Consider the following 16,832-nt stretch of genomic DNA (forward strand, 5'->3'; position numbering starts at 1 on the left):
AATCGTGCTATTATTGCCCCACACATCTGAACACAAGGAATCCCTGGATCTGTTGCCTTATTAAGAACCAAAGCACAAGTTAACTGATTTTTAAAGTTGTATGGAAATATTATATTGTTGTTTACTACTGTGATTTGTAAGTATTGCTCTGCTTGCATTTACTGGGATATGCACTGGAATTAGATTCTGAGCTACAGTATTGTTTTGTTTTGATGAGAGTAATATTTGAACTATACACCTGAAACTTTGTTATATTTATATGTATAATCTGTGCATTCCTGAGAGATTACATGTTGATGCAGTGAGAGCAATACTACTGAGTTCCTCGAAGGAAACATGGTTTTTGTTGTTGTTGTCTGCTGCTTATTGAGTTCCATTAAAGGAACGGTTGGTACAAGTTTTTTGGTTGAAATAGAAGGTTGAATTGAATCAAAATAATAATAAAACCAGATCACCTGTTAAGGTAGAGGCACTTTAAAATAGGATCTATAAAACTATAATAATTCAAAATTAGGAACAGATAAAATTAATGAGTGCCTGAATAATAATAATAATAATAGGGAACTCAAATAACATTCAAATGTTAAGTAAAAGTGAAACATGTATACCTACCTGACAGGTGATTGCTACATCGTCGACTACTCAGTTGTAAACTGGGAAACCTGAATGAAATAATTAAAAGGGAAAACATTTATTTTGATTATCGTAATATGTTAATATGTAGTTGTAGTTGTGTATAATTAGGTAATTGTAGTTGTGTATAATTAGCATCACTACATATGTGTGACAGTGTAGAAGGAAGTGGATCTTTTGGAAGCGCATACAATTTACAATTTAAAGGGCTTTATTGGCATGGGAAACATACACTATATGGACAAAAGCATATGGACACAATTATGGTCGGGGCTGTTTTCATGGTTTGGGCTAGGCCCCTTATTTCCAGTGAAGGGAGTTCTTAATGCTACAGCATACAATGAGATTCTACAGAATTGTATGCTTCCAACTTTGTGGCAACAGTTTGGGCAAGGCCCTTCCCAGTTTCAGCATGACAATGCCCCCATACACAAAGTGAGGTCCATAATGACATGGTTTACCAGGTTAGGTCTGGGAGAACTTGACTGGCTTTCACACAGCACTCTGACCTCAACCCCATCGAACACTTTTGGGATGAATTGGAACGCCTACTGCGAGCCAGTCCTTCTCAGCCAACATCAGTGCCCGACCTCATTAATGCTCTTGTGGCTGAATGGGAGCAAATCCCCATAACCATATTCTAAAATCTTGTAGAAAGTCTTCCCAGAAGAGTGGAGGCTGTTATAGCAGCAACGGTGGGACCAGTGGCGTAGCGCAAAATCCCGGGGCCCCCCCGCAAGGTGGCGGCGGGGGCCCTTTCGCAACGGAGAAAAAAAGAAAAAAAACCATGCGTTTTTTAGAGGCCGATGCGTTATTGACGTTGCGAAATTTCGCAATATGCACTCTACATTCTAAATGCTTGACTTAGCAAAAGGTACAAACAAGTGAGAGCAATAGCCTATAACTAAAACCAAATGGTAGACTACATCAGTAGAATGTATTATAAGTAGAATAGTACAAGCTTCATTTCTTTTAACAAAGTGTGGTGTGCACAGCAGTGTGATATCTGTAAACATATCTGTAGACTCTCCGCTAAGGGTTGCCAGATGGGATTGAGAATTTCCAACCTAACCAATCTAAAAACGTCTAAATCCACCAAAAACCAGCCCATCTGGCAACCCTGTCTCCGCTGCATCAGAGTCTACTTGTTGCGTAAAATTGGCCAGGGTTAGTCAAATCCTTTGTTGGACATCTCGTTTCTTAAGTCCTGGTATATTGTGGCATTTCTTTACTGTTTGCCATCTGGTCTAGCAATACCCAGGGAGACGCAGACAGCAGAAGTAGAATAGAATAGTAGAATAGAAAAAGAAACAGCTATATATAGCCTAACCATGCTGAATTACATGTATGTACCTGTATGATGCACTGACAGCCTGTGACTGTGAACCTGGCCGGACCCTGCCCTTCTGCCTGAGTTTGAGTATGATGCTGCCCAAATAAATGTTATTGTTTAGTGCCGTACACTTTCGTGGTATTATATTGTGTGAATTATCATCTGTATGTTGTTTTTCTTTCACTCGACTAACCGCCGAGATAATACTTGAGACATGTACTTCCGTAAACATAATTTTTAAATGTGATTTGTTTACAATATCGGACCGACAGTCCCACATATAGCGGCTATAATGTCCGAATAGAGAATCTACCACCACCTAAAGAATGCTTATTGTACTTTGTATTGTATTTTCGCTTGCTCATTTTCCTTGTGTCTCGCTGCCTACGTGTGACATCAAAGTCAGGGAGGACTATTGGATACGGCTAACTATGTATATATTTTTAAATATAGGCCTATATATTAAAATTAAGGTTGACACAATGAAGGGCCACTTATTTTCTTTGTTTTATATATTTTTAAATTATAAAAAAAAAAAAAAAAAAATGCAATGTTAGGGGGCCCCCTAGTGGCTGGGGCCCCCCCGCGGTGCGTCGCTTGCGGGCCCGTCCGCTACGCCACTGGGTGGGACCAACTCCATATCAATGCCCATGGTTTTGGAATAAGCAACAAGCACATTATGGGTGTGATTTTCGGGTGTCCAAATACTTTTGTCCATATAGTGTACATTAGGACATGTTCAAAAGCAAGGACTGTGTGATCATCTAATTATGTGTAGTTATGTGTTTTTAGCATGTTGATGTTCTATTAGCATGTTGTGATGTGTTATGGTTAACTCTTTAAAATGTTGTGTTTGGAGTTTTGATGAATTGAGGAAGAATTTTAACAACGAAAAAGGGCAAATACATTATCAGAAACCTTCCTGTGTCTGATCTCCAAATTAAAACCTTGGACCATTAGCGAACAACGCATCAGGTGTTGGTTGAGGTTACACATTCTGTGAAGGAACACCAAAGGATTATGAGTATAAATAAATCAGTACAAACAATCACAGGCGTAACATCTGATCCTATGTTAACTTCAAAGAACTTAAGCATGAGCAACAGAGCCAGAGTCTCCTGCTCTATGGTACAGTAGTGTGACTGACTGTTGTTAAACTTCTTTGAGAAGCAGAGACCGGAGGGGGGACCCCCCTCTATAGACTTCTATGGCTTGTCGCTGACTCAGGGCCTCTTTCTCTCTCCAAACAATGCAGAGGCCCCTTGTCCCACAGGTATAAAAAGGAGTGCTTCCCAACAGGTAGCAAGTCAGTAACTTACCACCACCTCTAGGACCAGCAACAGCAGCTAGCATTAGCAGCTAACCACCGCTATCAACATGAGTGCCGACATGAACATGATGGGCAAGATCACCTTCTACGAGGAGAGGAACTTCGGAGGCCGCTCCTACGACTGCATGGGTGACTGCCAGAACATGTCCTCCTACATGAGCCGCAGCCAGTCCTGCAGGGTGCACAACGGTTGCTGGATGGTCTATGACCGCAACAACTACATGGGCAACCAGTGGTTCTTCAGGAGGGGAGAGTACTCCGACTACCAGAACATGTTCAACTGGAACGTCAGTTCCTGCCGCTACATCCCCATGGTAGGTCCACACAACCATCTACAGTATCTATCTATCTGTATACCCATCCATTCATCTATCTATCTATCTATCTATCGTCCCATTAAACCCATATTTTCCCGATACCATTACAGCACAGGGGCAACTACAGGATGAGGATCTATGAGAAGGAGAGCTTCGGAGGTCAGATGCACGAGATGATGGACGACTGTGACAACTTCCAGGACCGTTACCAAATGAACAACTGCATGTCCTGCAACGTGATGGACGGCCACTGGCTGATGTACGAGCAGCCCAACTACATGGGCAGGCAGTGGTACATGAGGCCCGGCGAGTACAGGAACTTCAGGGATATGTACCAGGGCAACAACAACATGAGGTCCATGTCCATGAGGCGCATCATGGATTCCTGGTACTAGATGTTGCTTGATTTTTACTTCAAAAGATGTAAAGAGAAGCGGTAGAATAAAGTTTTTAGAAAAACTGTGAAGTTTGTGTTTTTTTTTCTTCACAAAGTGTACAATGAAATCACGCAGGCACACACACACACACACACACACACACACACACACACATACATACGTAGGCATGCAGGCACACACACACATAGGCACGCACACAAATGTGACACCGTCTGGTCATTTGAGGCGCTAGTCGGCAACCAATCAAAATGTTCAGACTTTTATTTTGAAACACGAAATACATTTCAACGTTTTTGAAAATCACAACACAAACTCGCTAGTCAAGCCAAAATACTGCCAACCAATGGATTCGGTGAGTAATCTCCACTGCTACCTAGTTAACTATAACACTACTTTACATTGTTAGCAGTCTCACAAAACAAGCCGTGTTACTTGACTAGCGATGTGTGTCGTTGATTTTAAACAATACTGAAATGTGTTTACATTTTTCAAAAGAAAAAGCAAACATTAAATCGGATGCCAACTTGCGGACCAATTCGGTTGTTAAGTCTGACGTCAAACGTGACGTTTTGCAATTTCCGGGTCCAAACCAGAAATTCCCCGCACCAGAATACCAGTGAACTACAGCGGTAGAATGACAGTTTAATCGTTTTTTAGACTCGGATCTATTCATACAACAAGGGACAAAGCACTTTCCAGTTTCCCCCATATTGTCAGGGTATTTGAGCCTCGGAAAAGCGCTATATAAATATAATTTATTATTATTATTATTGCGGCATTTCGAAGACAGCGCCTCAGCCAACTTTGGACCCGGAAACACGTCACGACTTAACAACCGAATTGACCAGACTGTGTCACAAATAGGCGTACACACACATACACACACACTTTGGTATTGATAGCTCTGTCAGTCCTCTACTTGCTCTCTCCTTTCTCCCCCTTTCTCTTTGTCTCTTCCTCCTCTCATTCTTTCTCTCTGCCTCTCTCTCTTTTCTCTCCCTCTCTTTCTCTCTCTCTCTCTCCCTCTCTGTCTGTCTCTCTCTCCTCATTCATTTTCACGTTCTCTCTCTTTCTTTCTTTCTCTCTCTCTCTCTCTCTCCTTTCTCTGTCTCTTCATCCTCTCTCTCTCTGTGTGTCTCTCTGTCTCTCTAATGGCATGATGAGATGAGAACTCAAATAGGTGATGTGACAAAAACAGATCATACATGATGACGAATATAAAATAATAACACATGAAGTCATGACAGGCACAGCAGTTTACACATAACAGGAACAACATTCCATATGGTGAGTTTTTACGATTGGCTGTCCCTTAAGTTGGGACCAGCCACCACATATCTAACTGGCAAGATGGAACAATAAGGTTTTCCAAATGTATTTGTTGAAAGTTGTTTTGGATAAAAGCATCTGCTAAATGCCAAAAATGAAAATGTACTTGTGTACCATTAGGGAGTTGTAGTTGTGTATAATTTCATAACTGCATATTTGTGGCAGAGTAGGAGTCAGTGGATCTGTTAGCAGAGCATTCACAGCTGTTACGACCCTTCTGTCTAGAGTAAAATAAGGGCCTAACACGCTACAGTGAGCATGCTGAATGTAGGTGCGTGGCAACACAAATGCTGTGAACCAGGACTAAAATGCAAAAATATTTCAAACAAATGGTCGCCAAAAGGGAACAAGGGGACTGTTCTAGCTGCCTAGCCACACACGATCTACTAAAAACACATGTTTAAAAGATGCAGCTCTGTGATGCAAAGTAAACCCACGGGCAGCTTACCTATCCCCTTGTCCCTGCATGTCCCTCCAAAAACAAAACACTAAACTGTGTATAGTTTTAAACCGTAACAACAAAAAGCTACCGATGCACTTTCAACAATGGCCACCAAACAAAACAGGAAAGACTCCTGAACAGAGGACAGGAGGGCCTTTAAATAGATGGAGGACTGTAGATTGGTCTGGAACAGGTGTGTGAGTGATGACGGATGGGAATGACAGGCCAATCGTGGACAGATATCTGTGTTGAATGAGAGAGAGAGGAGGAGACGGACGGGAACACGAAACACACAGGGGACGTAACACCCCCACCCAGAGCAAGCCTGGGCTGGCGATCAATAAGCCCCCCGCCCCCCCTTCTAATTTGCCAACATAACATACCCACACATACACATCAACATTACAGTTTGTCCAAAAATGTAACTATCCACACAAGTCTGAAAGCTTGGAGCTCATGCATCAACAACAAACTCCAGGGGCACTTAGGTGGCTTAGCGGACTAAGCGTTGACCATGTAACCGCAGGTTTCCGGTTCGATTCCGGCCGTGGACATATCCCGCATGTCATCCCTTCTCTCTCTCTCACCCACACTTCCTGTCATATCTCTATCACAATAAAAAGAAAAATATGAGTGGGACTGCCCCACTCAGCAAAAAAAAAAAAAAAACTCCAGACTGCTAAACTCTAAACACAATTCCATTGTTTTCACTCAAATAGAAATTCTAAATCGCATCACTTAGCACACTTTGTTCACCTGGAAAACTCTGGGCTTCAAAATGCCACACCCTAATTACCAAATGGTCTCACTCACTTCTCACCTGTTCAAACTCAAATGATAAAACACTTAAATCATGTGTCATAGCATAAAAGAGGCTCCTCTACTTTAGGTGACCTCTATTGTGTTGGGGGGACAAAATGGAACAGCATGGAGAACAGAGAGGAAGAGGAAGAGGAGGGGGAGTTTATAAAGGAATTTGAGTCGCTTCATGGTAGCCTCAGATATCCGGGCATTTAGAGATGAGAATAGGTAAGTGTCTGTGTCTGTGTGTGTGTGTTGTGTTGTCAAGCAGCTCAATGTTCTCCATGGTTCGGAGGCTCCGCCCACTTTCTGGTTGGTGTAATCGGTGATCCTAATTGGATCAGGACGTTCCATCCAGTGCACCAATCAGCACAGCCCACCTAGAGTATAAAAGCTTGGACAAGCCTGCCAGTCGTGAGCTGTGTTTACTGACAGCTCGTCCCCGATGCATCTGGTTGTTTGACAACCAGTTGGGTGACTTATTGTGTTATATTTTGTGATTGAATGAGGGTTTCTCTAGTTACCCAGAATTGTTAGATATTCGGATGGAAGATTTGATCATGTGATTTGAGATGAGACATTAGTTGTTAGTGAATTTCCATTTTACTGATTTTGCACCTACACATAGGATACTTTTGATTAGATCCACTAGGAGTCGGGGCGACTGTTTTTGAATGTATTTTGGTTCCATCCGCTGAATGAGACAGCAAGGTTTTATTTTCGTTTTGGTTTCGCTTAGACTCAGACAGGAGTTAGAGATTTTTAGGAGCTCTCTTTTTGTTATAATTGTTACTTTGATTTGTACAGGGCCCATAATTTGAGTTTTTCTCTTGTGTTTTCCTTTGTACCCTTTGTAAAAAGACAATTTAATTTCGTTTTTGATATAGGCTAATTTTAATTATTTACCCAAATTACATTCGGTTTATGTTGCTTCCCTTTCTCCTTATGAGCTGGGTTTGTAACAAGTGTTGCCGATTGAGTTTGAACAGGAAGTGAGAAGTGAGTGAGACCAACTGGTAATTAGGGTGTGGTGTTTTGAAGACAAGTGTCTTTCAGGTGAACAAAGTGGGCTAAATGATGCGATTTGTGCTTAGAGTTTTGCAAAAATTGCATTTTAAATCTCTATTTAATTATTTATTTGTTTAGAGTTTAGCAGTCTGGAGTCTTGTAGGTGATACATGAGCTCCAAGTTTACAGACTTGTGTGGATAGTTAATTTTTTTGCGTCTATACATTGGAGAAAAACTGTAATGTTGATGTGCATGTGTGGATATGTTATGTTGGTAAATTAGATGGGGGGGGCTTATTGATATCGCCAGCCCAGGCTTGCTATTCTGGGTGGGGGTGTTGCATCCATCGTCCTGTATGCGTGTGGGTCCTCCTGTCCTGCTGTGTTTTGTGTTCCCCTCTGTCTCCTCCTCTCACAACACAGGTGTCTGTCCACCATTGGCCTGTCATTCCCATCCGTCATCACTCACACACCTGTTCCAGACCAAACTACAGTCCTCCATCTATTTAAAGGTCCTCCTGTCCTCTGTTCAGGAGTCTTTCCTGTTTATTTTGGTGTCCATTGTTGAAAGTGCCTTGGCAGCTGTTTGTTGTTACCGTTTAAAACTATACACAGTATAGTGTTTTGTTTTTGTTATTTCCACACAGGGACAAGGGGATAGTTAAGCTGCCCATGGGTTTACTTTGCATCACAGACACAGAGTCACATCTTTGTTATAAACATTAGGCTAGGTACGGGTGACCCCCATGTGTTTCTAGTAGGCTATATTGTTTTGTGCTTAGGCAGCAGGGACTTTCTTTTAGTTGTTATTTTCTTTGGCACCGTTCACAGTCCCCTAGTTCACTTTTGGCGACCTGTTTGAACAATAAATATTTTTGCATTTTAGTCCTGGTTCACAGCATTTGTGTTGCCACGCATCTACATTCAGCATGCTCACTGTAGCGTGTTAGGCCCTTATTTTACTCTAGACAGAAGGGTCGTAACAGCTGTGAATGCTCAGCCAACAGCTCCACTCACTCCTACACTATTTACATTTTTGGCATTTAGCAGACGACTTCATCCAAAGCGACTTACAACAAATACATTTGATTAAATAAGTGATTCATCCATCCATTCGTGATAGCAAGAACAAGTAATCTATGCTAAGGCCAGGGGCAGTCATATTTCTAGAAGAATCAGAATCAGAATTGGTTTTATCACATCAATGTAAGGATACACAGAGTAAGATTCTTGGGTTCAGGGTTCAGGTTCAGGCATTGCAGTAGAATACAAAATCAATAATAAAATAAGCAGGATATAAAAACAACAAAATCAACAATATCAGCGATAGCAGCAGAATGCAATAATAGCATTTCAACATTATTAATGTAATCAATACTGCAGGAAGTTCAAGTAGTAGTCAGGTGGTGCAAAAAATGCTGTGCACGTTGCAATGAGATGTGATACACTATCGTACGGTGTGCAATATGGTACAGATATGGAGCAGTACAGAGTTCAAGTAGAGGTAGTGTTTCAGTAATCAGGTAGTCATAATATACAGTTAGGTCCGGAAATATTTGAACAGTGACACAATTTCCATAATTGTGGCTCTGTCAGTGGCGGCTGGCCGATAGAGGGCGCTGGGGCGCCGCCCCCACCTTCACTTCCTAGTTGCGATTTGTAAAAGTTTTTTTTTTTAAATAAACATTGTTTATTCACAAAATGCGGCTGATATTCTGTCGGCGCCTATCAGCATTCATTAAAAATCCTCCAATACAATAAACATTTTATCTGTGTGTGTGTAAAATTCACTGTTAAAATACATAGGGGGAGGAGTCGGGACGCCGGCCGAATGCAAGTCTATTGCAGGCCAAATACTTTTGCCTTACACGTGAGCTGTAGCAGCGCTCCAATTGGCTGTCTCCTATTTCTCGGCCGGGGCGCAAAAATTGCGCCCTGAATATCCGGTTGTTAAGTCTGACGTCAAACGTGACGTTTTGCAATTTCCGGCTCCAAACCGGCTCCAAACTTTTTTTTACAAAAAAAGAAAACAATGTGGTGGTCTGTAAACTGTGCAGAAATGAAATGGCCTATCACAGCAGTACATCTGCAATGAACGAGCACCTCAAGCGAAAGCATCCTGGAGCTCTTTGTGAAGACAGCCGAGCTCGTAGCTCGCATGCTACGTTAGCATCAATTTAGCTAATCATAACATAGCAGCGAGAGTAACGTTAGCTAGCTATGTAGCTACTAGCTAGCTATGTGTTGTGGTGATGGACAGACTTCTAAATGGCCATGTTGGCATTCAAGTTGGCTAAACATAGCAGTGAGGTGGAAATTAAGGGGCCTACACATGCTAAGATTTTTTTTTTTTTTTTTTTATCGAACAGAACTTTCTTATTCTGCTAGAATTGGGCTTCATTGTGTAGCCCAGCTACTAACGTGAGCTATGAGCATTTCAATAAATAAGTCCATTTAATAAATAAGCATAATTTCATGGTTATGTACACGGTTATTAACATTGTTATAAGTTTATAATGTGTACTTGTTTACAAACTCTAAGGTGAGTTCGCTCATTGGTTATATGTCATTCATTCATTTCTTTATTTCATTGGTCCATCGGGAAGAGCTAGCCAATGAAATGTATGCTGAGAGAGAGGGGGCGGGACTTTGTACTAATAGTGTTAGGTTGCGTGTCAGAATGTTTGAGGACCTCGTCGAGGAAGACTTGTGTATGCTGTGTGTATTAACAATTCGGGAATCAACGAACAGTTATTCTTTTGGATGTTGGTGCACATTGAAGCTACCAGAGGTAAATACATATGTCTGGTGTTTGTTTATAAGCTACATCTACTCGTTGTAGTATGTTATATTTGACTGTAGAGCTAATCGCGGCTAGCGGTTAGCTTAGCATAATTACGTTAGTATGTTGCTAGCCTTTGCTGAGTGATAAATTGTTTCTAGCTTTATCAAAACGAAATAGCTATTGGATTTTGTAGCTCAGTGTATTCTGTTAATTCAGAATTGGAAGTCGAGAGACCCAGCAAAAGGAAAGCTCTTCGTTGGACAACGGAGACCGTTTCCAATCGCCTGGGGTAACTCGAGACCGTCCATTGAATCTTCGCGTCAGTGTCCTTCAATCATTCTCCTGCGCTCGTGGGAGAGCGCTGGACCTCATCCCCCCTCATCTCTGCCTCTTTTTACACCATCTTTCAAACCCCTCGTTTACTTACGAGTTCCCCACGAGGTTACGTGAGTACTGAACCACGCACAAGCTTTTGTTTGGACCTCGTGTGGACGAGTGAAGTGGCCATAACAGTTTCAAGGCCCCCCCGCTCACAACCAACGTCAGCTGCAACGGTAACACTAGTTAATGGACTGAGTTACAGAGTGCGTGTGTGTGTGAGTGTGGGCCCACCTTTTTATTTTACTGAATGATATATTGTACAATTGTGAATCCTTTGAGTTGACTTTGAGTTTATTGGAAACATTACATTTATTTCCTTGAAAGGAATTGGAATAGGCTTTGAGCCTATATTTTGTTATGTGATATGGTGATATTGTCTGTTGACATTGTATTGTGAATATTGTCTATTGACTTTGTATAACATTATAATTGACTACCAACACTTTAAATTTAGCATTTAGTAAATAAATATATACCCTTTGGTATTTGTATTTAAAGCCACTGTGTTGTGTCATAAACAGGTAATAGGCAATTCATATGATATATTAAAACATAAATACATTAAAAGGATTAAAAAGGAAGTCCTATTTAAAATACTTCCACATAGTTAATGGAGGCACTGATCGTCATAATTTGAATAGTTTATTATTACAGGTAATACCGCCACTTATTTAAAATAGAACTCAGGCCCCGCCCATATGGCAGGGGTTACAATTGGTAGTACCATAATGGCATATTTACAGTACATGGACAGTGGATTGAAGCATTTGAAATGTCTGTTTTGTATAGTATAGTTGGACATGTTTTTTTTTCCAGGTGAGAGAGTAATGTCAAAATGACATTATCTGACTGCATTGCCCACAGCAATCCAAAATTCAATTATAATTATGTTGTGATATGGATCAATGTATGCCTCTTATTAGATTATAAATACTCTGGTTGTTATGTTTGCCTTTTGGTTGACAGCAAAAGGGAGAGAGGAGGATAGAGAGGGAGAGAAGGAGAGAGAGCAGGATGGTGTCGGCACACCAGAGAGAGAGAGCAAGAACCAGGTGAGAAAGTGGACAGGTAGTCAAGACCACATATAGTCAGGTTCACTATGTTTCAATTTAAACTTTCGTGGGAATTTTTTGGGGATTTGCTAATCTATACATTTTTGGAAAGGGCATTGTATGAGGAATCAGAAAATATATGTTTCCATTTGCACAGATGTCTGAAAGGCGGCCATCTTGGCATTTACAAAATGGCCGCCATAATACACACGTTTTGTAATATCTTGGCTTCTAAATAAGCTAGAACATTGATTTTAACTGCTAAACCTACATGTTCAGGGTCAATGAATCCAATGGTTGGAGTTACAAAGCAATTTTTTGTATTCTTCTTAAAAAAAAAAGTATATGGGCACAGGCAGCCATTGCTCTGCAGGATCCATAGGCTAATTGGATCTCCTGCAAAATTGGTACTCCAAACATGAGGATGGCATGCTTAAACCAACAACCACAGACGTCCTCCCAGCCCCAAAGTCCATCATTGAGATGGTACAATGCAAATGCAAAACTGACTGTTCTTCTGGCAGATGTTCATGCAGAGCTAAGAACTTAGCCTGTACCGACATGTGCAGCAGCCAGTGCCAGAACGATGACGATTCCCAAGCTGTGACGCACGAAAGTGATGATGATGAACTAATCTAACAGCCCAGCTCACATTGGCATGCATTGGACTCGCCATTCACATATCACATCACACATAGCATAAACGCTTATACATAGTCAAGAGACACAACCCGCCTGTCATTACACATAGAGTAAATACACATCCCACAAACAGAACAACCAGCACGCCATACACTCCCCACATTCCTCCCATTCATTTATTTTGTTTCATTCCCTATTTTTATCATTAAATATGATATACGGAGCTTATTCTCCATGCCGCACCCGCCTTGAAGTCCTGCCTGAGAGCGTTCCACACTTCCTGTTTGCGCCAACTCAAGATCCCCAAAATCTGGCGAAGAGCCCTAGTTGTTGCTATCCCTAAACCGAATAAGCCTGAAGGGGACCCTAAGAGTTACCGTCCCATCTCTCTGTTATGCATCCCCTTCAAGATCCTCGAGACGGGGCCGTCTTTATAGACCTGACGGCTGCCTACGATACCGTATGGCATCGCGGCCTCACCTGCAAGCTGCTCCGCCTGCTGCCGGACAGGCACATGGTCAGAATGATCATGGAGCTCATCCGTAACCGCAGCTTTACCCTTACCACCGGTTGCGGACAGCTAAGCAGGCTTCGACGCCTTAAGAACGGCGTCCCTCAGGGATCGGTCCTGGCCCCCCTCCTCTATAATATCTACACCTATGACCTGCCCAACACACTCTCGCGGAAGTACGCCTACGCAGACGACCTCGCAGTGGTGTACTCTGCTGGAAATTGGCAGTCTGTGGAGGGGATTCTGAGCCAGGACATGCAGACACTAGTGGCATACTTCCGGAAATGGAGATTGAAGCTTAGCGAGGCAAAGACGGTGTCGGCTGCCTTCCACCTTAACAACAGGGAGGCTAAATGTGAGCTTAGAGTATACCTAGATGGAACTCCCCTGCCATGTTCCGCTGAGCCAATCTATCTCGGCGTGACATTGGACAGGACGCTCACGTTTCGCCGGCACCTCGAGTCACTGCGCAAGAAGTTAACAGCTCGTGTGGCGTTGATGAGGCGACTGGTTGGCTCAGGCTGGGGCGCCGGCGCAAAGACCTTGCACACGGCAGCCCTAGCCCTCCTTTATTCAACTAGTGAATACTGCGCCCCAGTATGGTGTCGCAGTGCCCACACCCGCCTCATCGACTCGCCTATAAACGAAGCCTTGCGGTTTGTGACAGGATGCCTGCGTCCTACCCCCGTGGACAACCTTCCCATCCTAGCAGGCATCCAGCCCGCAGGCCTCCGCCGCATGGGAGCCACAGCACGTCTCGCCTGCCGGGCCGTGGAGCTTAATAACCATCTGCTCCACGATAGGCTCACTATAACAGCGGAGCCCTCCCGGCGTCTCAAGTCGAGACACCCATTTGTGCCAGATGCACAGGATCTCAGGCAGCAATGCAGAGATCTTAACATCAGTGCGGCAGGATGGGCGGATTATATGTGGCGCGCGGAGTGGGAGGCAAACACCTCCAAACTCCGCGACCATATCCCAGTCGCCGGCCCTGAGCCCCTCGGGATGGACTTGCCAAGGCTATCCTGGGTGAGGCTCAATCGTCTCCGGACCGGCATCGGGCGTTTCCGCTCATCAATGCACAGATGGGGCTTGGCCCCAAATGCGTCGTGCGAGTGTGGCGCAGAGGACCAAACCGCAGACCATGTTATCCTGGATTGCCCGGTGTACCACCCACCCAACGGGATGCATGTTCTGTCGGTACTAGATGACGAGACGATGACGTGGCTTCTGGAGGGGTGTCCAGAAATATAGCCCGGGTGAGCCCCTCAACCAGGTCTCGGGGTGGTAAAAGGGTAGCCCCTCGGCCCCGAGCATGGTGGAGTGGAGAGGAAAACAACTACCCATACGCCGAAAGAAGATCATTAAATATGCCATTAGGCTAAAGATTTACCTGCCTCTGTATTGCCTTACTGGTTGCTGGCTGTTGCCATGACATCCAAAAATGCATAGATTAGCAAATCCCCCCAAAAAGCCAACAAAAGTTTAAATCATAACATCGAGACTATCTAATGCAGGAGGTTGTCGTGATCATACTGTGGTCTGTGGACTCACGTATGGAAGTAATAGAAAAACGACAATTTCTTAAAGTATAAGTTACACATTTTTATGTGATGATATAAAAAAAAAAAGAATACAAAAAATTGCTTTGTAACTACAACCATTGGATTCCTTGACCCTGAAAATGTAGGTTTAGCAGTTAAAAAGTTCTAGCTTATTTAGAAGCCAAGATATTACAAAACGTGTGTATTATGGCGGCCATTTCTTAAATGCCAAGATGGCCACCTTTCAGACATCTGTGCAAATGGAAACATATATTTTCTGATTCCTCATACAATGCCCTTTCCAAAAATTTATAGATTAGCAAATCCCCAAAAAATTCCCACGAAATTATATAACAAACCTGACTAATAAGTAAGTAGCCTTGAGAACCGATGGTTCTCGAGCCTAATGGCCCATAGGGAAGGAGCCTATCTCCTGTTTCCGTAGCGTGAGGCGGCTTAATGTACAAGTTAGTACACCCCCTGGACATGACGCTGGTATGTCGCAGGGTCTTACCCCCTGGTAACAGCCACGGTCATCTTCAGAGCCAGAGGCAGCACATACCACCACATACCTTTGCTGCTGTGTGTCCTCGGGGCTCAGATCCGTTACAACGGAGGACGAGGTAGCAGGCCTAGCTACACAGCTAGCTACCATAGGGGGCTCGTCACCGTGTAGCTGACTGCTGCTGGCGACTTTGCTGGTGCTGCTCTCGCTCTCGTCAACCTCTCCATCCATAACGTTCTCTAACTCGCTGGTGTTGCTCTCTTCGCAAATGTTCTTCCCTCTCCTAAATGCCTGGAGAAGGCTCAACTGTCTTTTGGAAATTTTCACATCAAATCACACTAGACACTAGACACTAACTTAGGCAGCTAGTTGAATGAAAATGATTTGAGCGCCAGAAATCAAGATCAAATATATTTACATTTACATTTTAGTCAAATCAAATCAAATGTATTTACAATAGTGACAGTGACGTAAACACCAATCATTGGCCTTTATGTAATGTTTCAAACTAACGGGTTGAGTGATTGGCTGAACGCAACGTGAGAGAGTTGCGTTAAGCACGTTTATTAGAGAAAATAAATTGTACGCATAGTGCATACAGGACTCCGGCTGCTGGCGCCACTGCTGACAGCAGTGGGAAGCTTGTTCCACCAGCGGGGCGCCAGGACAGTGAATAGCTGTGACTGAGTTGCACGGCTGCTGCATCCACGTAGAGGTGGTGGTGCCATTTGTGTGTGTGTGTGTGTGTGTGTGTGTGTGTGTGTGTGTGTGATTTCATCAAACATCTTGTAAAAATACAAATAGAAAACACACAACTTCACAGTTCACATTTTCTAAAAACTTTATTCAACCGCTTCTCTTTACATCTCCTAAACTAACAATCAAGCAACATCTAGTACCAGGAATCCATGATGCGCCTCATGGACATGAACCTCATGTTGTTGTTGCCGTGGCACATCTCCCTGAAGTTCCTGTACTCGCCGGGCCTCATGTACCACATCCTGCCCATGTAGCTGGGCTGCTCGTACATGAGCCAGTGGCCCTCCATCACGTTGCAGGACATGCAGTTGTTCATGCGGTAGTGGTCCTGGACATTGTCACAGTCGTCCATCATCTCGTGCATCTGACCAGCGAAGCTCTCCTTCTCATAGATCCTCATCCTGTAGTTGCCCCTGTGCTGTAATGGGATCAGGAAGACATGGGTTTAATAGGAGGATTGACAGATAGATGGATAGACAGAGAGATAGATAGATAGATAGATGGTCGTGTGGACCTACCATGGGGATGAAGCGGCAGGAGCTGACGTTCCAGTTGAACATGTTCTGGTAGTCAGAGTACTCTCCCCTCTTGAAGAACCACTGGTTGCCCATGTAGTTGTGCTGGTCGTAGGCCATCCAGCAGCCGTTGTGCACCCTGCAGGACTGGCTGCGGCTCATGTAGGAGGACATGTTGGGGCAGTCGCCACTACAGTCGTAGGAGCGGCCTCCGAAGTTCCTCTCCTCGTAGAAGGTGATCTTGCCCATCATGTTCATGTCGGAACTCATTTTGTTAGTGGTGAGTAGCTGCTAATGCTAGCTGCTGTTACTGGTCCTAGAGGTGGTGGTGAGTGACTGACTTGCTACCTGTTGGGAAGCCCTCCATTTTATACCTGTGGGGCCAGGGGCCTCTGCCATTGTTTGGAGAGAATGAGAGGCCCTGAGTCAGCGACATGCCTGATGCGTTGGTCGCTAATGGTCCAAGGTTTTAATTTGGTGATCAGACACAGGAAAGGTTTGAAAATGTATTTGCTGAAGCCCTTTCTCCTTTTTTCCCTCAATTTCT

At 43.5% G+C, this 16,832-nt stretch overlaps 2 protein-coding genes across 2 annotated transcripts; one reads left to right on the plus strand and one right to left on the minus strand.

Moving 5' to 3' along the window:
• Nucleotides 1–3,343: 3,343 nt before the first annotated feature.
• LOC308166947 (gamma-crystallin M2-like) lies at nucleotides 3,344–4,008 on the plus strand (the record flags this gene model as incomplete). The annotated part of the gene is made up of 2 exons (XM_080541274.1): nucleotides 3,344–3,610; nucleotides 3,724–4,008. The coding sequence occupies 2 exons, from the start codon at nucleotides 3,344–3,346 to the stop codon at nucleotides 4,006–4,008; spliced, it is 552 nt and encodes a 183-aa protein (XP_080397400.1).
• An 11,895-nt stretch (nucleotides 4,009–15,903) lies between these two features.
• On the minus strand, nucleotides 15,904–16,543 carry LOC308166952 (gamma-crystallin M2-like; the record flags this gene model as incomplete). Its single annotated transcript, XM_080541279.1, has 2 exons — nucleotides 15,904–16,188; nucleotides 16,289–16,543. The coding sequence occupies 2 exons, from the start codon at nucleotides 16,541–16,543 to the stop codon at nucleotides 15,904–15,906; spliced, it is 540 nt and encodes a 179-aa protein (XP_080397405.1).
• Nucleotides 16,544–16,832: the final 289 nt, after the last annotated feature.

Source organism: Nansenia antarctica (genome assembly GCF_963989245.1).
Source record: "Nansenia antarctica genome assembly, chromosome: 10".
In the NCBI taxonomy this organism is placed as follows: domain Eukaryota; kingdom Metazoa; phylum Chordata; class Actinopteri; order Argentiniformes; family Microstomatidae; genus Nansenia; species Nansenia antarctica.